The 22,164-nt window shown below is 45.4% G+C and overlaps 2 protein-coding genes and 1 non-coding gene across 5 annotated transcripts in view; 1 reads left to right on the top strand and 2 right to left on the bottom strand.

The window, feature by feature from the left end:
- The window catches only part of Knl1 (kinetochore scaffold 1), a 73,620-nt gene extending 73,292 nt beyond the window's left edge, over positions 1-328 (bottom strand). For both annotated transcript variants that reach the window (XR_013050671.1, XM_042275961.2), the window contains exon 1: positions 202-328. The gene's annotated coding sequence lies outside the window, so the exon portion shown is untranslated. The remainder of the gene's footprint in view (positions 1-201) is intronic.
- A 311-nt stretch (positions 329-639) lies between these two features.
- Trnas-gcu (transfer RNA serine (anticodon GCU)) lies at positions 640-721 on the top strand. The gene has a single exon. It is a non-coding gene; the product is annotated as a tRNA-Ser (tRNA).
- Positions 722-12,052: 11,331 nt separating this feature from the next.
- Rpusd2 (RNA pseudouridine synthase domain containing 2) lies at positions 12,053-22,019 on the bottom strand. Of its 2 annotated transcripts, XM_042275960.2 has the most exons (4): positions 21,896-22,019; positions 15,620-16,314; positions 13,868-14,164; positions 12,053-12,972 (listed from the first exon to the last, which is right to left on the bottom strand). In XM_042275960.2, the coding sequence occupies exons 2-4, from the start codon at positions 16,061-16,063 to the stop codon at positions 12,250-12,252; spliced, it is 1,464 nt and encodes a 487-aa protein (XP_042131894.2). In that variant the 5' UTR covers positions 16,064-16,314; positions 21,896-22,019; the 3' UTR covers positions 12,053-12,249. The 2 variants fall into 2 exon arrangements, with proteins under 2 accessions (XP_042131894.2, XP_006979274.3); XM_006979212.4 differs by lacking the exon at positions 21,896-22,019 and having other exon boundaries at positions 15,437-16,132.
- Between the last annotated feature and the right edge of the window lie 145 nt (positions 22,020-22,164).

Genomic DNA, 22,164 nt, shown 5'->3' with positions numbered 1-22,164 from the left:
AGCAGCGCTGCGAAAGGGGAAGCGAATCGCGCCGGTCCAGGCGAAGGGGAGCGGGCCGCTGGGGCTCGCGCGTTCACCACCACAGGGGCCGGAGCCTGCCGGGGCCGCCGGGCTGACCCAGCGACCCTCACCCGCCCGCCCGCCCGCGCTCAGACCAAACCCAAGCCCTCAGGAGCCCAGAACGAAAAGCAGGACTCTTACCCGCCACGGTCCCCCCGCTCCACTGGTTCGGGGTCCGCGCGCTCCTTCGGGAGGAGACGTCACCTCACGCCGTCCCGCCAGGCCCCGGGAAGCATTCAAATCTAACCGCCCGCGCGGCGCGCATGCGCGGTGCGGCGCGCCACGACGACCCCGCCCCTGAGGCTTCGGGCCGGCCCCTCCCCTAAGACGTCTTTAAACTTCCCTGTCGTCCTCTGCGCTCACTTAAAGTTTCCTCAACCTTTTCTTGTCTTCTACAGGATTTTCTTCGCCTCTCTCAAATGCAGAGCTCTTATGCTGGGAACGGCCATCTTCTTCCGATTGCCCGCCCTGCCAACAAGCGGACTGTTGGCTTCCGTACAAAATGGCGACTTCCATGATGTTGCGTCACGTCCCTCTAGGACTACTCCCTATAGCTGCCGGGAAGGACTAGGCTTCTGGGACGAGGTGGCCGAGTGGTTAAGGCGATGGACTGCTAATCCATTGTGCTCTGCACGCGTGGGTTCGAATCCCATCCTCGTCGGGAACTCTTTTTTTTTTTTTTTTTTCCCCTCAAGGTTTCACCACCTAACGTGAATTTATAATTTACAGGATGAGAATAACTGAATATTTCACCGAGTTTTAATTCCTACTAGATTTTATCTAGCACCATTAGTCTCAGCAGGGAGGAGTATTTCTTTGCGGTATTAGGATTGGAAGGAAATATTTGAAAAGCAGCTTTTGACCTCACAGATGACGAAGAGGCAGATTAAAGTTTTATAGGAATCAGAGAATGTACTGGATTTAACTTCTTACAAAGTAAAAAACAGCACAGAGACTACAACTTCAGCTCACGAGTTCAGTAGTGAGTGATCTGGAGCATGAAGCGACCTAGCTCTGAGATAAGTTTCAGTTATTTAAAGAGCTCTTATTCGGAGATTGTTGTGGTTGTTTTTAAGTTTTTGAAACCAGAACATTTATTTTACGACTGACTGAAACCCTCAAGACGAACTGGATGCGGCAGCAGCTACCCTCTTATGTATAGATGTTCATTCACTGAATCCTTGTCTGAATCTGCGGTAGACAGTTTTTAGGCGCCTCCTGCGGCCTGTCCGGGAGTGTTTGTCTCTCAGCCTGGGCACTCCATTCATACTTTGTCTTGCACCTGGCAGGGTAGCCACACTTGCCACAGGTTGACTTCGGAAGGTGGCAGGCCTAGAGCCAAGCCGTGCCACAACGTGTGCATCTTATTGGGATGTTTTCCAAAGGAAGTTGTTCCTTTCGACTGTCATCTTGCTCTCAGGGCTGATGTTTTGAGACAGTCTCACCGTGTAGTCCAGGCTGGCCTCAAATACAAATTCATCCTGCCCAAATGCTAGGATGGCAAGGATATCCCACTACTCGGGCTATCTCAGGGTTTGTAATACCTTTCCAGCCGGTGAAGTACCATATTGCATTACAAAGGCTACCTCTTCCAGTCCTCAAGCAGGTTACAGGTTTGGTTTCCAATGCACACATTAAAAAGATGACTATGACATCTGAATCCTTGGTGAGATTGGAAACCACTGAACAGGAACATGACTGCCTTTCCAGAAGACAACAAGCTGAATCTTCTAGATTTAACCAGAGAAGAGGATTAAGAAGCAAGAAAAGAACAGATTTTCCTCTTGTGAAATCATTAGAATTCATTGAACTCATGTTTAACAGCCTTCATTTTTTTTTTATACATAACTAAAAGCTTTATACATTTCATGTGGGTTATGTTCTACAGAACTCTGTGATCATGTAGAACTACCATCCTGTGTGGTAGCAGATAGTGACAAGTTCTTAATGATCTCTCAGGGTGGTGGTTTAACAGTCCCCTGTGAGGCATCTGATTAGCACAGTGTTCAAGAACCCAGCACCTGGCAGATGCCTCAGTGAGATTTGTGGCACTGAAAGTCTGCAAGTTGGAAAGCAGTATCCTGCCTCCTCCATTTTCAGTCCAAATTCCCTGGGAATGTTGATCCTGCCACAGGCTGAACACGCTTAATTCTTTTCAGCCACATATTCCTGTTCATTTTCTGTCCTGGCAGGACATACATCCCTTCAGGGGCCTTGTAGACAACTCAGTAGCACATTGCAGGGGAGAGGCGGATTTCATCTTCATTTGCATAATCTCTCATTGAAAAGGCTCTTTTCTTTTTGGGGGGGGCGGGGGGGGGGGGAGGTTCAAGACAGGGTTTCTCTGTGTAGCTTTGCACCTTTCCTGGAACTCACTCTGTAGCCCAGGCTGGCCTTGAACTCATAGAGACCCGCCTGCCTCTGCCTCCCAAGTGCTGGGATTAAAGGCATGCGCCACCACCACCCGGTGAAAACACTCTTTTCAATACAGCAATGAGCTTTATTAACCTTGCCTGCGACTTTGCCACTTATAGAAATCATAATTTATATATTACATTATTGTTACTGCTTTAGACTGCCTATGGTTTGAATCTCTCTCTCTCTCTATTTATATATATATATAAAATTTGTTTTTCGAGACAGGGTTTCTCTGTGTAACAGTCCTGGCTGTCCTGGATCTCGCTCTGTAGACCAGGCTGGCCTTGAACTCACTGAGATCCACCTGCTTCTGCCTCCCGAGTGCTGGGATTAAAGGTGTGCACCGCCACCCGGTCTAAATTTATATTCTTTATAAATTATCCAGTTTAACAAATTTTGTTGTACAGAAAACAGCCTAAGACAGTATTCACTACTTCAAAATTATGGTAATTTTTAAACCTGCCATTAGATTTTTTTAACATTGTACATTAATAGAAAAGGATCTGGGCCGGGCAGTGGTGGCACACGCCTTTAATCCCAGCACTCGGGAGGCAGAGGCAGGCGGATCTTTGTGAGTTCGAGGCCAGCCTGGGCTACCAAGTGAGTTCCAGGAAAGGCACAAAGCTACATAGAGAAACCCTGTCTCGAAAAAAACCAAAAAAAAAAAAAAAAAAAAAAAAAAAGAGAGAGAAAGAAAAGAAAAGGATCTGGGTGTGGTGTCACATGTCTGTAATCTCAGCACTTGGAAGATCAGGAGTTCAAAGTCATCCTCAACTGTTTAGTCAGTTTGAGGCCAGCCTGGGCTATATAAGACTCTGCCTCAAAAAAAAATTAAGGCCGGGCGGTGGTGGCGCACGCCTTTAATCCCAGCACTCGGGAGGCAGAGCCAGGCGGATCGCTGTGAGTTCGAGGCCAGCCTGGGCTACCAAGTGAGCTCCAGGAAAGGCGCAAAGCTACGCAGAGAAACCCTGTCTCGAAAAACCAAAAAAAAAAAAAAAAAAAAAATTAAGTACATAGTTTACTGTTCCACAAATTTTAAAATATTTTGTAAGCATATGTATGTATATGTATGTATGTGGATTTTTAAAATGTATTTTATGTGTATGGGTGTTTTGACTGCATGCATGCCTGTGCACCCCATGTGTGTCTGATACCCATATATGCCTGAAGAGGATACTGGGTTCCCTGAACTGGAGTTATAGACAATTGGGAGTCACCATGTGGGTGTTGGAAATCAAACCCCAGTCCTCTGGAAAAGCAATCAGTGCTCTTAACCAATGAGCCATCTCTCCAGCCCTGCATGGAATTCTTTTTTGATTGTGTTTGTGTTCATCTGTGTGCACATGTAGGCCAAGGGTTGATATCAGATATTTTTCTTTTTCTTTTTCTTTTTTTCTTTTTTTCTTTTTTTTTTTGATTTTTTCGAGACAGGGTTTCTCTGTGTAGTTTTGCGCCTTTCCTGGAGCTTGCTCCGTAGCCCAGGCTGGCCTCAAACTCACAAAGACCCGCCTGCCTCTGCCTCCCAAGTGCTGGCATTAAAGGCGCATTAAGGGACAAAAAAGAAGGTTCAGTTGTTAAGAGAGTGAACTGCTCTTGCAGAGAACTCAAGTTTGGTTCCAACTATCCACATCAGGTGGCTCAAAACCACCTATCATTCCAGCTCTGAGAAATCTAGCACCCTCCCCTCTTCTGGATTCTGTGGGTATCCACATTGATGTGCATAAACATACATGAACACATACACTTAACTAAAAATACACATATAATTAAAAATAAAAAATAAAATATTTTGGTGCTTATATTCCAACATTCATAGTTGCCTTTGCATTCCAACACGGTTTATTTTATGCACAAAAAGCAGTTTTTGCCAGGTGGTGGTGGCACATGCCTTTAATCCCAGCACTCAGGAGGCAGAGGCCAGACTGGTCTACAGAGTGAGTTCCAGGACATCCAGGGCCACACAAGACAGTGAAACCTGTAGATGGATTTTTGTTTGAGCTGCTAGCTCACAAAAAATGACAGAGACTTATTAATTATGAAAGCTTGGACAATAGCTTAGGCTTGTCCCACTAGCTCTTATAACTTAAATTGACCCATTTATATTAATCTATGTTTTATCTTGTGGCTTTTTACCTCTCTTCCATCTTGTACCTCCTGTTCCCTCTCTGTGTCCTCTCTCATCTCTCCCACGCCTAGATTCATCTCATCTATCTATCTATCTATCTATCTATCTATCTATCTATCTATCTATCTCTATCTCTATCTCTATCTCTATCTCTATCTCTGCTGGAAGTCCAGCAAAACCTCTTCCTGCCTAGCTATTGGCCATTCAGCTCTTTATTAAACCAACCAGAAGGTGCCTTGGCAAAGACACATCTCCACAGTACATAAAAAGATTATTCTACAGCAGAAACTCTGTCTCAAAAAATGGAAGAAAAAGAAAAAGAAAAAAAGAAAGGTCGTTTTCTGGGACTGTAGAAATGGTTCCTAGCATCCCCATGGCAGCCCACTCTGTCTATAACTCCAGGTCCAGGGGATGTAGTCCTATCTTCTGACCTCCTTCAGCATCAGGTGTGCACATGGTACACTTACAGACACACAGGCAGAACACTCACACCCATGAGATAAAGAGAATAAATTGAAGTGATTTCCAGATGAGATCCACGAGCTTCACTAGGCACTCAAAGGCATCTGAGTCCCAGCAAAGGTGAAGAGCCCATGAGGGAGCTAGCTGTGTGGAGGAGACCCTTCAGTACTCAATCCCAACAGGAGGTGTAAGTTTGAGGCTAGCTTGGGCTACATCATCAACCCTGTCTCAAAAAAACAAAAACACATTAATAAAAAGCTTTTTATTTCTATGTGGATGCCAGTATTTGAACTTGGCTAATCACTTAACAGCTAAGTCATCTCTCCAGCCCTCAGCCCCATTTTAAAGTTTTATTTTGATACAAGACCTCACTAGTTGCCCAGGCTGGCCTTGAACTTTTGATCCCCCTGCTTCAGCTTCCAGAGTAGCTGGGATTATGGGCCTGCACCATCAAGCCTGGCTCTACCCTCTGCCTGAAATAGGCCTCTAATCTCCCACTCCTTAGCCTGTAACTAGCAAGCCTGTTTGTTCCTGCCTCTCCTTCAGATCTCAACTTAGATATCCTAGTTAGCTTTACCTGTCAACAACACAGCCTAGAATCACCTGAGAAGGGAGTCCCAACTGAAGGGTCGCCCAAAGCAGATTTGCCTGTGGGTTTTCTTAATTACTAGTTGGTGCAGAGGGGTCCAGCCCATTGTGGGTGACACCATTCCCTGGGCAGATGGTCCAGGCCTGTATAAGAAAGCAAAGTTAAGAGCATGCAAGCAAGCCAGCAAGCAGCATTCCTCCATGGGTTCTGCTTCCAGTTTTATCACAGCCGGTAAGAAACTTTTAGAGAAGACACTCTCATCGACAAGTATCCCCGGGCCCTGGGTTCTGTACATCCCTCCATTTCCTTCCACCGAGTCTTCTCCTCTCACGGGCTGCGGAGCCTTTGTGCCTCCCCTACACATAGCCCTCTGCATCATCCCCCCCCCCAGCACTTGTCAGGCAGTGTCAGGTGCCAGCTAATGTAGAATGGCACTGAATCATCGCCTGGGTTTTACCAGCTTCTCATAATGATGATTTCTTTTGGGTCCAGTTTCTACAAATAAAAGGTAGCTGAAGCTGGGGGAGGGCAGCTGCAGACCTGTAATCTAAGCATTCAAAGAGGTTGAAATAGGAAGAAGATGAATTCCAGGCTAGCCTGTGCTACATGATGAGAGACCCTGTCAAAAGCAACAACCATGACAACAAAGCAGGGAGACTCTTGTTAACCATTCTTACTTCACTATTTTTATTCTATGTGTGTAAATGTTTTGCCTGGCTGCACATCTGTGCACCATGTGCATACCCTTAGAGGCCAGAAGAGGGTGTTGGATCCTCTGGAACTGAGCTAGAGATGATTCTAAGACTCCATGTAGATGCTGGGAATCAAACTCAAGTCTATTGCTCTTAAATTACCGAGCCATCCCTGCAGAATCCTTTTTAAAGTTTTTATTTGTATTTTATGGGTGTTTTGCCTGCATGTATGCCTGTGTTCAGTATCTACCGAGGCCAGAAGATGGCACTAGATCCCCTCCAAGTGGAGTTACAGATGGTCGTGACCTACCATGTAGGTGCTAGAATCAAACCTGGGCCGTCTGGAAAGCAGCCTGTATTCTTAGCACTGAGCCATCTCTGCAGCCCCAGGTGAGTTATTTTCACCAAGGAACATCTTCAGGTGTTCTAAAAACTATAATACACTAAAAAACCTAGGGCTGGAGAGATAGCCCATCCGTTAAGAGCACTTACTTTCTCAGCAGAGGAGTGGGATTCAGTTCTCAGCACCCAGATGGCAGCTTACACCAGGTGGCTGTTAGGATTCTGCCACTCCAGCTGCATGACTACACATGCGCAGTTCAGTCGCTAAGCAGGGGTCTTGTGTCTTACATCATCCGTGTGCTGCGTGATTGAGCAAATTCTTCTAGTGTGGTCACACAATCAGCGTATGCGTGGCGTAGCTCGGTAAACCCACATGTGCATGTACAAGGGAATCCTTAAAAAACCGGACAGACTCCTTCCCCATCTTCTCTGCTCTCTCCTCACCTCTCTCTCTCTCTCTCTCTCTCTCTCTCTCTCTCTCTCTCTCTCTCTCTCGATCTCTCTCTCTCTCTCTGTGTGTGTGTGTGTGTGTGTGTTTCCCCCAGGCCTGGTTACTCTCTTTCGTCCTCCCCCCCAGTAAAACTCTGATACTGGGCTTTGTTGTGTCTCATGACCTTTTTGCCCTGTAACAGCGCCGCTTATCATTTTTTAAAACCAACATTGCTGTAACTCCACTTCCAGGAGATCTGGTACCAGGCATTTGTGCATTGCAAATACATAAATGGCACACACCTTTAATCCTAGCACTCCAGAGGTAAAGGCAGGTAGATCTCTGTGAGTTCGAAGCCAGCCTGGTCTACAGAGTGAGTTCCAGGACAGGCTCCAAAGCTACACAGAAACCCTGTTTCAAAAAACAAAAACAGCAGCAACAACAAAAAACAACATAAAAATCAAGAGTAAAAAAATGAATTAGAAGCTCATTTTAAAAAACATTTATCTGCTGGGTGGTGGTAGTGGTGGTAGTGATGGTGGAACACACCTTTAATCCCAGCACTCGGGAAGCAGAGCCAGGCAGATCTCTGTGAGTTCGAGGCCAGCCTGGTCTACAAAGTGAGTTCCAGGAAAGGCACAAAGCTACACAGAGAAACCCTATCTCGAAAAACAAAAAAAAACAAAACAAAACAAAAAAAAAAAAAACAAGAAAAGGGGGGGGGGATTTAGCTCAGTGGTAGAGCGTTTGCCTAGCAAGCACAAGGCCCTGGGTTTGGTCCTCAGCTCCAGAAAAAAAAAAATTATCCTTGCATAGTTTCTTACATGTATTTAATAAATTTTAGTCATTGTCAACCCCATTACCCTCTCTCATCCCTTCCACCAAAACCCTTCTTTCCAAGAAGTCCCCTCCTACTGTCATATGTTTATTTTTTTTTTAGTGTGTGATGCACTGAATTAAATGAAGGCTGCTTGTAATGGGTGGGAGGTTATTTTCTGGGGCCTGAGCAACTTTCCAGTAGTTAGACCACTGAAGAAAATCACATTCCACCAGGCGGTGGTGGCGCACGCCTTTAATCCCCAGCACTCCGGAGGCAGAGGCAGGCAAATCTCTGTGAATTTGAGGCCAGCCTGGTCTACAAAGCGAGTTCTAGGAAAGGTGCAAAGCTACATAGAGAAACCCTGTCTCAAAAAAACCTAAATAAATAAATAAATAAATAAATAAATAAATAAATAAATAAATAAATAAATGACATTCCTTCCCCCAGCCACCATTAACTGTCAATAGCCCCTCAGGGAGGGTGGCCCTTCATGAGCCCCTCCGTCACCATGTTGAAATGTCAATGGACTCCATCTTGTGTTGGTCTTGTGGAGGTAACCACAGCTACAATGAGAGCAACAGCCATGGCATTCCTAGAAGGCACCCTTCTTATCCTCTGGCTCCTGAAGTCTTCCCCTTTCCTCCAGATGTTCTCTGAGTCTTGGCGGGTGTGGTGCACTCATCCCGTATCAGGAGGCTCACTCTTGAACCTCTCATGGCCTTGCTTCTTTCCATGACTAGTTGTTTACTTCTTACTCTGAGGTGAAATTACAGTACGGCTTGCCATGAGAATACCAGGGTTCTCTCTCCTGTTGACCTCCTGATCCATAACCACCAGTACCTCAGCTCCCTTTTCCTTACTGAGTGAGAACAATCAACAGTGGCACATTATTTTAAAGCCAGGAAGGGAAAAATTACTTGAATTAGTAATAGAAAAGAAATCGAAGTGATAAAAGAGTGCGAGGCGCCATCTACTGGATGACTTGCAACTTCCAGATTTGGATGACAAAAATGATTGCAACTTTTTACTTTTTAAATCCCATCAGCAGGCTTCTGCTCAAAAGAACACCCACCCCATCAACACCGAGGCTACTCCTCACTCTATCCTGAACTATTACAGGACACTCCAACCTCTAGTCTCTGGAAAACTATGAGGAAGGACAGATGCTCAAATCCATAGTTAAGACATCCATAGTGTTTACTGACTGAGTGCCAAGAAATGGGCCTTCATCCTCTGGATCCTGCTTCAGATAGACCCATTCCCCTGGTTGACTATGAAGTTATCAGGGAAGAAGTGTGTTTAGCTGTCGATGCTCCACAGTGCTGGATGATCACACATCAACAACTCTTATGACTTAATTCTGAAGGAAGAACATGCAATGGATAGCTGTTTGTGTGTGTGTGTGTGTGTGTGTGTGTGTGTGTGTGTGTGTGTGTGTGTGTACGCACAGGCACACTCGCTTGCTTGCTTAGTCTATGTCTTACTATACATAAGAAGTCTTCTGGAGTGGTGGTGTATGAGTTTAATTCCAGTGTTTGGGATTTTAAAAAAATAATCTTCAAGACAAACTTATAGATGGTTGTCTATAACTCAAACAATTGGAAACCCAAGGAGGAAGATCCTGAGTGTGAGGCCAACTGGAATATGTAGTAATTTGGGGGCTATCCTGGGCTATGTAACAAGATCCTCTCAAGAAAAACAAACAGAAAGAAGAGAGAGAGAAGGAAAGGAAGGATGGGGGGAGGGAGGAAAGGAGAGGGAAGGGGGAGAGAAAAACCCAAACTTCAAGACTTGCAAAAATTGGTTGTGTGTGTGTGTTTGTGTTATTTTCTTGTTTGAGACAGGGGTCTCAGTATGTAGACGAGGCCGGACTAGATCTCAAAGAGATCCTTTAATCCCAAATGCTAGGTCCAAAGGTGTTCTTCACATTGCCCAGTAAAGATTGGTTTTGAGCGGTAGGTAGGTAGGAGTGAGCGTGGTCTCTTCCTTACCATTAGGAAGAGGTGTGGTCCTACAGGTGACCTACTGCCTCAAGAGGGAATCCAGGCATTCTCTGGGACTGCAACACTTGAATCACATTTTTCTTGCTTAAATAATGAAACTTTTTTTTTTTTTTTTTTTTTTTTTTTTTTTTTTTTGAGACAGGGTTTCTCTGTGTAGCTTTGGCGCCTTTCCTAGAACTCACTCTGTAGCCCAGGCTGGCCTCGAACTCACAGAGTTCCTCCTGCCTCTGCCTCCTGAGTGCTGGGACGAAAGGCGTGCACCACCACTGCCTGGCTCAAATAATGAAATGTTTGCAAGAAAAAAATTAACAGGAATAATTATATCATTTGTATTTTAATTGAATTACTGAAGTGTTTTTAAGAATCTTATGACTTGGGGTTGGGTATTTCGCTCAGTGGTAGAGCACTTGCCTAGCAAGCACAAGGCACTGGGTTCTGTCCTCAGCTCCAAAAATAAAAAAGAATCTTATGACTCAAGATGTCTCAAGATGTGCCACTAAGCCTGAGAACTTGAGTCCCAGGCTTATATATGTGTATGGCAGTTTGTGTACACACACACACACTTACACACAAACACACATGCAGCTTAAGAAAGACATTACCCAATTCCTTTGATGTGGCTAATAGTTGACAAAATGTGGCTCTGAAAACACGAACAGGCTTCACGTGAAGAGAGTTAATGGGTTTGGAGCGGAAGGGCACAGTCACAGTCATGCACAATGCTCATGTGTGGAGGCAGGGTTCTGGGCAGAGTGAGTGCCGTGGTGGTGATAGTCCTGACTCCAGTGAGCACACCATTCTAATTCTAAAACCTGGTCGTTTCCTTACGCTGCACGCTTCTGTCTTTGTTGTTATTTTGAGACACAATCTCACTATGTGGCCCTGGCAGAGGCCAGAAGAGGAGATCAGATCCCTGATGCTGGAGTTTCAGGGGGTCATGGGCCACTCTAAGGGCAGTGAGTGCTCTTAACATAAAATCATCTCTCCCTCCAGCCTTGTTTGGCTTTTTCTTTTTTTCCTTTTTTGGTGTTAACCAGAACCCTTTTGTACACTTTTAAATTGGGCTGTTAATTCTTTTGTTGTTGAGAAAAGATCTCATGTCCAGAATAAATAATAAAGAATACATCAAAAAGACTAACGTCCACTGTGAGCTATTACTTCACACTCACTAGGAGAGAAATATTATGGTAAGTTAATACACAGGTGGGGGCTGGAGAGATGGCTCAACGGTTAAGAGCACTGGCTGCTCTCCCAGAAGACCTGGGCTCAAGTCCCAGCACCCACATGGCAGCTGTGATTCCAAGATCTGACACCCTCAAACAGTTGTACGTGCAGCAAAACACCAATGCCAATAAAATAAAAATAAATTATAAAAATAAGTAAATAAATAAGCCTTTAAAAAAAAGAAAAGAAGACAGAGATTATGGGTCCATTTATGTGAAATGCCTAGAACACACAATCCCTAAAGAACAGACTAACTCTACCAGCAGTTGAGGAAGGAGAAAAGGAACGATTGCTTAGCAGGTACAGATTTCTTCTAGGGGAGAGAAAACATTTTGAAATCCTGAGAGAAGGTTGTTCAAGTTTGTAGACATAATAAATGCCAATAAAGTGTATATCTTAAACTGGCTGATTTTATGCTATGTGAATTTTAGCTGAATGTTTGAAAAAGCAAGGCATGGTGCTTCATGCCCGTGTTCCCTCTGGGAGGCAGAGGTAGGATTCCCGGTTCAAGAACAGTCTGGGCTACACAGAGAAACTCAGAAGTCCTAGGGACCAGGAATGGAGCTTAGCTGTAGAGCACTTGCCTTTCTTTCTTTCTTTTTCTTTTTTTTTTCTTTTTTTAAAGATTTATTTATTTATTATGTATACAGTGTTCTGTCTGCACATATCCCTGCAGGCCAGATCTCATTACAGATGGTTGTGAGCCACCATGTGGTTGTTGGGAAATAAACTCAGGACCTCTGGAAGAGCAAGCTGTGCTCTTAACCTCTGAGCCATCTCTCTAGCCCCACACTTGCCTTTCTTGTGAATGGACCTACATTCCGTCCTAAGCACTGGGGGAGGCGGAGAGTTGTCAGAAAACCAGTAAAAACAGATATGCAAGGTGCTAGAAAAAAAATGATATATTTACAGTCCTGTAGGTCCCCAAATGAACTAAGAGGAAGGAGGTAGCAAGTACAAGGTTCCTTTACAGTGAAACCTCACTCTTCCCCAAACCCTGAGTATCAACCAATGGGATCAGTCCCTGCCCCAATGCCCGTCCTCCTTTCAACCCAAGAAGTCATTCTCCCACTGGCCACACCCCTCAGGGTTCCTGCCAGTCATCCCGCGCCCAGACTGGCATGGGTGAGACATACTCAAAGTCTGGCCCTTTATAGCGGAGGGCATGCAGGAACATCACAAGATCTTGGGGCAAGGGATCCTGTCGCAACACCCGGCACTCTGCACAGAGTGGGTCTGTTTCTTGATTCGTAACATCTGCTTTAGCTGTCTTCTCTGGTGCATCCAGATCCTGAGAGGCTGCCTCAGCTATTCCATCTCTCTTCTGGGCTACTGCAGCCAACTCTTCCAGGCTGCCCTTGGCCAACTCTGCAGAGGGGGCCGTGGAGTCCATGAGGCCTGAGGCCAGGTCACCCTCACAGAGATCTAGCACATTCAGGCTTTCTTTGGCCTGGTGTTCTGCGACCAGGTCCCGGAGGAGTTCCTCATCTGTCTTTGGAATGTGGCCACCCTGGCCTCGAGAAGGACCCCAGGCAGCTGAATTGTAGATGGGGTCATTGAGGATGGGGTGGCCCAGGAACTGGAGGTGGACTCGGATCTGGTGAGTACGGCCTGTAAGTGGTCGGCACTGTACCACACTGGAGTGGCCATTGTAGCTCAGTCTCTGGAACACAGTCTCACAGGGCTTGCCCCGGGGATCCACGCGGCACACTCCTACCTTGTAAGACACCACTAAGATGGGTTCCTTGCAAGTTACCTCCTTGTCAGGGAATTCCCCTTCCACTCGGCATACGTACTCCTTCTCCAGCTACAAAGGAAGAAAAGGGGAAAAAGTCAGTCCAAAGCCAACCTGCAGAGTCTAAACCCTCTACAGGATGCACCAGTGCATCTGAGAGAAGAAGATTCAAACCCCGGTGCTAGCTTTGTCAGTTTCTCCATCCTGGGTAAGTCAGCTAAGCTCTGTATATCCCCATCCCTCATCTAGGAATAGGAACTCAGGGGCTGGAGAGAGAGCTCTGCAGTTAACATCACCTGCTGCCCTTGCAGAGGACCTGGGCTCAGTTCCCTGCATCTATATGGTTGTTCAAAACCATCCCTAATTCCAGGTCCAGGGGATCTGTCCCCCTTCTGACCTCAGCAGGCACCATGCACACATGTGGTGCACATAAATACACACAGGCAAAACACTCACATAAAATAAAAGAATACATCTAATAATATATATATATATATATATATATATATATATATATATATATGAAATCAGAAAACATTTATCTCCTAGGGCTGCTATTAGCATTTAGTAAATTGGACTCTAATGTGCTGGGGATTAAGTCTGGCATGTGCTCAATAAATGCATTATGATCCAGATGCAAAATTCTAAGTCTCCAGATCATAACAACTACCAGCCAATGATCTTACACCTCTCTAACTTCATCCAGTCTTCCTCCTAAGCCAGCTGCCTCAGAATCTTAAAAATGTTTAGTGATTTCTGAACAGCAAACAACCACGAAGCAGTACAGCCATCTCCAAAGACCTTCTAAAACATACAGGGCAGTCTGTCTTTGGCACTTTCGGCGCTGAGCCTCCTCAAAGTAGTTAGGATGTAGACACACCCCAGTCTAGGAGTCCATGACCCCTGTCTAACACACAGCACGCGGGAGCCCAGGACGCAGTCTCCAGCAGACAAAGGCCCGGCTCACCTGACGGTCCCGAACTTGCTCATGGATCTTCTCCGAGACTGCAACCGTCTTGGCAAACATGAGCACTCCTGAGGTGAGGCGATCGAGCCGATGTAGCGGGTGCAGCTCCTTCAGCTGGTGCTCCTTGCCCAGGATGAAGATGACCGTGTTGTGTCGGAAACGGCCACAGGGGTGGACAGGAATGGAGGACGGCTTGTCTATAACAACCACGTCTTCGTTCTCAGCCAGCAGGCGAATAGGCTCTGCGGTGACCGGCGGCTCATGTCTGTGCACCGTGTTCCGCAGGAAGTCGTTGTCCTGTCCAAAACACAGGTAGCCAGTCAGCCTGGGGCAGCAGCCTATAGACAGCCAGCTTCCTCAGCTCCTCATTGACAGGGAGGAATGGTCGCAGTAAAGCCTTAAGCACAAAAAGAAGTGGCTGTAGTGTGATGTCATTTTGTCAAAATACACCAAGCACACGCCTAGTGTTGAAAACTACACAGTTGGTTGAATACCTTGGTGGTGAGATTATGAGTGTTTTCTGGTTTTGCTTCTTCGTGTGATCTGTATAATACAGTTGTATTGTAAAGATTCTTCACTACATTTATTCATGTGTGTGCACGTATAAAGGCACATGCAGAGGCGAGAGATTGTGAGTCTTAGTGGCAAGGACCTCTACCTGTTGAGCCACCAACCATCCTGATACAAACACTTTGAAAGCAAATGTCTTTTAAATGGGGGGGGGGGACCTCTATTCGTCACCAGTTATAACCTTCAACAAACAACACCAAGCCGTGAGTCCGGAGCTCCAGGCTCTACATCTAGATTTGACATAAGCTCACTACATATTCTTGGGCAAATCATTTTACCCTCTCTGGGCCTCAGTTTTCTTACCTGTGGATGTGAGAGTTACAACAGACCTGTGGTTTTCAAAATCAGTATGAGAGGTTATTGCCAAATCCTGAAATTACCCTTTTCTCCTTATAATCATGGTGAGCCAGTGTAATCACAGGTGTCTCATGGAATTAAAAAGAAGAAAAAAAAAAAGCCAAAGCACCTGGCTAGTATCTATCCCTGAATTCCTAATTCTCTAACACCAGGATCCATGACAAATACTTCAAGCATTAATATGATCACACACTTCGAAAACTGCACTGTTGCCTTTCTTCCATGTTAGAGCGCACAACATGCTTAACTTTGTGCCTGATACAGTTAAGAACACATGAGTGAGGTATCTACTATTATTATTGGTACAGAGATCTATCATGCAGGGTGGAAAGTAGGCAGCCCCCTTGACAAAAGGCAGATAAAAGAGGAACATGAGAACTTCCATTCCTGGTTCTTAAAAAAAACAAAAACAAAAACAAAAAACGCCTTGCTGGGGAAGGATGAACAGGTTGAGTTCTAGGGCATGGAAAGGCTGTCTACTTGGGGATATGGGAAGCGGAAACTAAACGAGTCCCTAGGGAAAACGAGATTGTTTCTGAATCACCATCGTTGTACTCCGGCATTTATAAACAACAACAACAACAACAAAACCTTTCCTCCTTTTCTCAAAGCCTGATTCTGGCCAGCCCCATCGGACACCACCTTGAGCACGATGCTGAGGTCCTGAACCGGTTCCTCGTTGAGATGCAGCCGTCCCGCCCGGACTGCAGCCTCGTAGTACGCCAGTGGCTGGGATCGGAACTCGGTGCTGAAGACGTGCAACAAGCTGCGGCCCACCCAGCGACCTTTACAGTAGGTCTGGAAGTCAAAGTAATAGGGCCGCACCTTGCGCAGGCCGCCCTCGAAGTAGTAGGTGGTCTCTGCAAAGTGCTCATCGCCGAAGCTGACCCCAGTCCGCCGTTTCTTCGGGGGCGGCACGACCCGTTCCCCGGCGGCGCCTCGCCGCTTCTTCCTCTTGCCTGAGTCGGCGACCGGAGCTGGGACCTGTCCCCCCGCCGGCGGCGGCTCCAGGCCCTCGGGGAGCGGCTCTCCGCTCCCGTCACTACCGGAGTCTCCATTTTGCTGAACCGGAGCCTTCAACTCGCCCGCTGCCTCGGCCTGGGTACAGAGCGCCTCGGCCATCGCCTCCCTACAGCTCCCCCAAGTCCTGGCAAAGCTGTGGGACCAGAGCGCCAGCCGCCACTGCAGAAGGATTCGTAGGCAGACGGGGACACCCCGCCACATGACAGCGAGGCCAACTGCCCCAGGGTCGCGATCTGATGGCGTCATATGAAAGCAGCCAATCAGAGGGACCCATTACGGAGGTTTGCAAGGAGTGAGTTGAGTTAGCCGAGTTAGGTGTCAGAGGATGTCTTCCCCCAGAGTGGCTTATGAAGGAAACAATGAGCGTACACAGACTCCCGTCATCAAAGAGATCAGAGGTTACTTCCTGAAGGGAGTCTTCGGGAGTGCTCCACGTAAAAGCGTTGGATGGAGATGATGGTACACATTCCATATAGATAGGCTCTACTTCCCCGGGTCTGTAAAACAGTTAAAAGTTTACTTTAAAGGAAGCAGAGCGGGCAAGGCAGCGCACACCTGTAGTCTCCGTGCTCAGGAGGTAGAGGCAGAAGTGTCATTAGTTTCAGTTCTAGGGTTACCCAAGAGCGTGTCTCAAAATAAAAACAAAGAAATAATAATAATTATTGTTGTTTTAAAAACAAAGAAGCCGGGCGGTAGTGGTGCACACCTTTAATCCCAGCCCTTGGGAGTAAGTAACAGGTTCGAGGCCAGCATGGTCTACAGAGTGAGTTCCAGGACAGCCAAGACTGTTACATAGAGAAACCCTGTCTCGAAAAACAAAAACAAATGAATAAAGAGAAAAACAAACAAAAAGCAAACAGGCAGGACACAGAGGACCAATCAGAATGAAAGTGGCTACGACCATGACTGTACCAAGGACTGTTCCGTCTGCTCTACTCGTTTGAGGGGCAGTGTTGGGAATCCTAGAGTCTCAAGCACTCTACCATTCAGTTATACCCATTACTACTACTGTATGATTTAAAATGGTACCCGTTATAGTCTACTACAGATCTCAATAAAGCTATTATATACATATCTATATATTTGTATTATACACACACACCACAAAGCAATATTTTTCACACCTGTCCTTCCTACTAACAGTACCAAAAGAACTAGAGATTTCCTATTTGATTTCCATAAACTCTTATCCAGAACAGCTTGCACATTAAAACCTCAAATGGATTAAAAATGCATTGCCAGGGACTTCTGTGTGTATATGTATGTTCTGGTTACATGCAGTTGTACATGTGAGTGTGTATGGAAGTAAGAGAAGGACTTCAGGTGTCCTTTCTCTGGTGGTACCCATCTTGTTCTTTTGAGAAAGTCTCTGTCTTAGTTAGGGTTTTCTAGTGCTGTGAAGAGACACCATGACCACGGCAACTCTTTCAAAGGAAAGCATTTAACTGAGGTGGCAGCTTGCAGTTTCAGAGGTTCAGTCCATTATCATCACTATGGGGAGCATGGCAGTGTGCAGGAGCATGACTGTGAGCAGATGTGCTGCTGGAGCTGAGAATGCTACATCTTGGAGGCAATGGGAAGTCAATTAAATGTCACACTGAGGGAAGCTTGAGCAAAAGAGACCTCAGAGAGCTCACCTCCACAGTGACACACTTCCTCAAACAAGGCCACACCTCCTAATAGCGCCACTCCCTTTGGGGGCCATTTTCTTTCAAACCACCCACAGTCTCTCACTGAAATACAAACACACACTATAATGCCACCTTCTTTATGCCGGTTCTGGGGATCAAGCTCAGGTCTGTGTGGCACGGCAAGCACTTTACCAGCTGAGCTATCTGCCCAGCTTGCTACAGTTCTTAAATGCAAAATGCTGAGATCCATGTTGGCTAACTTCATCAGTGAGGGAATTACTGGAAGGACATTGGTGCCTCTTAAGATTCATAAAAGAGCTAAAGATTAGACTCGGCAAAGAGACCAAACCAAAGGAAGCAAAGGCCTCTGGAAACTAGCCGTTGCTGGAGAAGAACCCAGTTGGGATGCTGCCACACTGTGAGATGAGCAGCTGTGCCAGAGGACTTTCTGCCTCACAGCCTTCTCGTTCCTTGAAACATCTCTAAAAATCTCAACCTCTTTGTGTTCCTATCTCAAGATCCAGAATCCTACAAGGAAGCCTTCCTTCCTCCAAGGAGGGACTAGGTCTGTCTTTATTTACAGAGTGCCTGTAAATAGACTAGAACCCTGTTTAGTCTTCACAGTGAGATTCCTCCAAATAGGTCGACATTTGGATGCTAGTGTCTAAAAATTGAACAACTGTCTAGTCCAACTGAAAAATGTGAGCATGAACTTTTTCATGAGCATTTATGATATAAAATGTTAATGTTGGTTTAGACTATTCTTATCTTATGTATTAGCATTCTGGAGAGGATCAAGAGGAGATTTTTAGCTAAATTCTTCATTATATCAAAAGTCCCACAAAGGCAGGCATTGTAATGAATGCCTATAGCCCTAGCACTTGGGACGTGGACGTGGGAGGGTCAGAAGTTTTAGGTCATCTTTGACTACAGGGTGAGTTCAAAGCTAGCCTAAACAAAGGGCTCATCAAACCAAGTGAAGGACTGAAGTTGTTAGTCTTACTCCAGAGCAGACTGACGTATCTGAAGCTATAGAAGTCCTTATGCTGAAATGCCAGATTCCTAATCAATTGCTTTTTAAAAAGAGGTTGAACTTTTCGCTGGTTATGGGTACTTTAGAACAGAATTGTTTCAAAAGGAAAACACTATCTCTTGAATGAGTGGTCTTACTGGAGATGGCTCAGCAGTTAAGAGCACTGGCTGCTCTTCCAGAGGTCCTGAGTTCAATTCCCAACAACCACATGGTAGCTCACAGTCATCTATAATGAGATCTGATGCCCTCTTCTGGCATGCAGGCATACATGTGGACAGAGTACTCATACATTAAAAAAAGAAAGAAAGAAAGAAATTTACAATGAGGACTGGGAGTAGTGGTGTATGCCTTTCAACACAGCACTAAGGAGGCAGGTGGATCTGTTTGAGTTCAGCTTGATCTACATAGAGAGTTCCAGACAAGCCAGGGCTACACAGTAAGACAAAAAGAGAGATGAGACAGAGAGAGAAGGACAGAGAGAAGGAGGAGGCAGACACGGGTGGAGAGAAAAGAGAGAGACAGCAAGAGGAAAGGGAAGAAACTTACAATGAGGGTAACATTTTATCCAAAGAAAATTATACATAAGCAGGCTTTCTGCTTCCTAGAGTTTGTACAGACTCAGCTTGACCTGATCACAGCCATCTTGAGTCATAACCACGATTGCCTCTGAGTAAACTTAGTTGGCTTTCCCTGCATAGTTTCCCAGTACATTGTAAGTACACTATATGGTATGTGGAGCTTTATAGCTGGATCTCAGCACAATCAATGCCTGACGTCCTTGATATTGGGTTAGCTAAAGCAGGTATATTCTACCTTGAAGTCACTTCTGCTTTTACCAGAATATAAACTCTCTTCTGGCTGAAATTACAGGTATCCCTCATTGCTCTTGTTGCCAGACAGGACCACACTTCCATCAGCAAGTCCCTTGAACTCTATACAATCTGGGGTCTTTCTGCCTCTTTCTTCAGTCTCATGTGACCTGGAGCCTGTTTTTCATACTGGTTTGTTCTGGAACAGAGTTTGGAGAATTAACAAAGTAATCCAATTAAAACACTTAGAATAGTGCTTAGCAAAATTGTTGGATGTAAAAAACAAATCAAAATCTCATTCTCCCACTATTCTTGACTTTTGAACAGAAATCTGCACTTCAGGCTGATTTATGTGGAAGGCTTGAGAAGTACTAATATAAAACATCCCAGCATTCCTTGTACTTTATGGATATCTAGCACTTTCCAAATACATTTAAAAATTTTAATATAATTGAGTTGTTGTGGTATTGGAGATCAAACCCAGGGTCTTGCACATATTGAACAAATGTTCTACCACTACACTATACCCCCCAGACCTTGTCCCCTTCTCTTGAGTAGAGAAACTTCTGACATTACATTATTACCTCTAAGAGGTAGAGGCCACAAACTGGCTATGATGGTTCCTTTTGACTGTTAATCTTATTCAATTGAGACACACCCAAGAGATTAGTTTTTACTAGCCTAGCTTCTTATGAACTAATTAGTCTGTACTAGTCTAGCACATTTCTGGGTATGTCAGTGAGGGCATTCCTGGGGAGGGGGTTGATAGGTGGTACAGAAACAGAGGTATAGACACACTTACTCAAGATGGAATAAAAATAGAAAAAGAAAGAAGCCTGAACCATCACTGATGGACACTAGGATCCAGCACACAAATCAGATTTGGAGGACTTGAATGACCTGGTAGTGTTCTAAATTGTTAACCTGTGGTTGTAAATTTAAGAAAGTACTTTTTCAGCAACTGGGTTATTCACAGCTACTGTTTAAAGGCATCTCATCTTGGCATCCAGACATCGGAGAGACCAAATAGGAAATCAAGAATGTGTTTGGAAGCCACTTAGTAGTGGCACATGCCTTTAATCTCAGCACTTGTGAGGCAGAGGCAGGTGAATCTTTGAATTCGAGGCCAGCCTGGTCTACAGAGAGAGTTTCAGGACAACCAGGGCTACACAGAGAAACCCTGTCTCAACGAAACAAAACAAAACCAGACAGACAACAAGACTGTTTTTGGTGAGCATTTGATCAGTGTAAAGAGTGTATGTGACTCATGAAGACTTGGCACATCTTAATGAAACCCTGGGAACTCTATTCCCATGCCGCTTTCTGTGAACCAGATAACACCAGATTTCTTTCTCTTATTCTGTGAGTAAATATTGCCACAATCTTCACTGTTACTTATTTTGTTGTTTTTAGTCTCTTTGCTTTCCAGTTCCTTCAGTTTGTAGTCTAAGAATGCTTACAGATGTGAGCAACAGTATTCTGTGCTGGCATTTGCACATGATAGCAGTTTGCTGTTACCTTTGCCATAACGATGGGATTTGGCCACATCTCAAGACAATCTCCTCTGCCAAGCTACTGTGCTGATGACTGGCTGATGTGTTTCATCACGTCTTTCTTTGTGATAGAGTAACAGACTTAGAACTGGGAATAATGGGGCTCAGCTGTTAAGAGTGCTTGCTGCCCTTTTGGAGGACCAGGTTCAATTCCTAGCATCTCCATCAGAAGTCTAGCAACCACTTGTAACTTCAGCTCCAGGACTTCCAACACCCTCTTCTGACTTCTACAGACACCAAATGAAAGATATACACATAAATAATTTTTTTAAAAAATCATTTGGAACAAGGAATAACTAAAGGAATGTGTTGATAATCTTTGGAGGATTGTAAGATAATTTTACTTTCAGATGGGATCTTTCCTTGTAATTCAGGTTGAACCTGGAACTAACTACATACCTCACGCTGGCCTTGATCTCCTCCTGCCTCAGCTCTAGAATTATAGGCATGCACCACCACACCTGGCTATTGCAGGTGTTATAAAAACTGTTTCTCTCTCTCTCTCTCTCTCTCTCTCTCTCTCTCTCTCTCTCTCTCTCTCTCTCTCTCTCTCTCTCTCTCTCTCTCTCCCTTTCCTCCTTCCTCTCTCCCTCCCCACACTACCCTCATCCTCCATAACTCTTTGGTGCCATCTGTAAATCCGTCTGTCTCTCTGGTGGACCACCTCCTACACTAAGCTGTAAGGAGCTTTGGGGCTCATACTCACTCTTGTGTGTCCCGAATTCACACTTAGAATACCTATAGCAGAGTAGGAGCTTGGCATTTTTCAACTAAATGAATAAAGGAACGTCTCAGAAGTTGGCGAATGGCCCTAATGTCCTGTGTCACTGACATAGTCTAACTTGGGGTAGTCGAGGGGTAAAGGCAACGCAAATATTCAGAGAATTGTCTGGGAGGTAATTGATACACGACTTACTGCCCCAAAAATCTGTATTTTTGCCCAAGATTGGGAAATACACTGGACAACAGACCAGGCAATGGCAGATGGAAAGGGCTGCACCTAGAGCCTCGGGACTTCGAGAACCATCTAGACATATAAGACAGGCAGGCACCTTCTTTCCGATGGGGCTTTAGAAATCAAGACCTCTCGGGCCCAAGAAAAGTCTAGAAAACTGGCTTCACTATCCGAGTCGGGGATGCCTGGGTGGAAAGCTGGAACTCTGGGACCTGCTAAGAATCAGTCAGGTCTTGGAGAGGAAACTCTGGATAAGCGATTCCGCCGTTCCCTGGCAACTACTAGTTCCGCCCACCGACTGCCGGCCCTCTGGGCGTCACTAACTCTATTCTACCAATCAACTCACAGGATGCCAAAAAGTCAGGC

This window comes from Peromyscus maniculatus, chromosome 4 (genome assembly GCF_049852395.1).
Source record: "Peromyscus maniculatus bairdii isolate BWxNUB_F1_BW_parent chromosome 4, HU_Pman_BW_mat_3.1, whole genome shotgun sequence".
NCBI lineage: Eukaryota > Metazoa > Chordata > Mammalia > Rodentia > Cricetidae > Peromyscus > Peromyscus maniculatus.
Note: the sequence above shows the minus strand (reverse complement) of the source record. Positions and strands in the feature narration are given on the sequence as shown.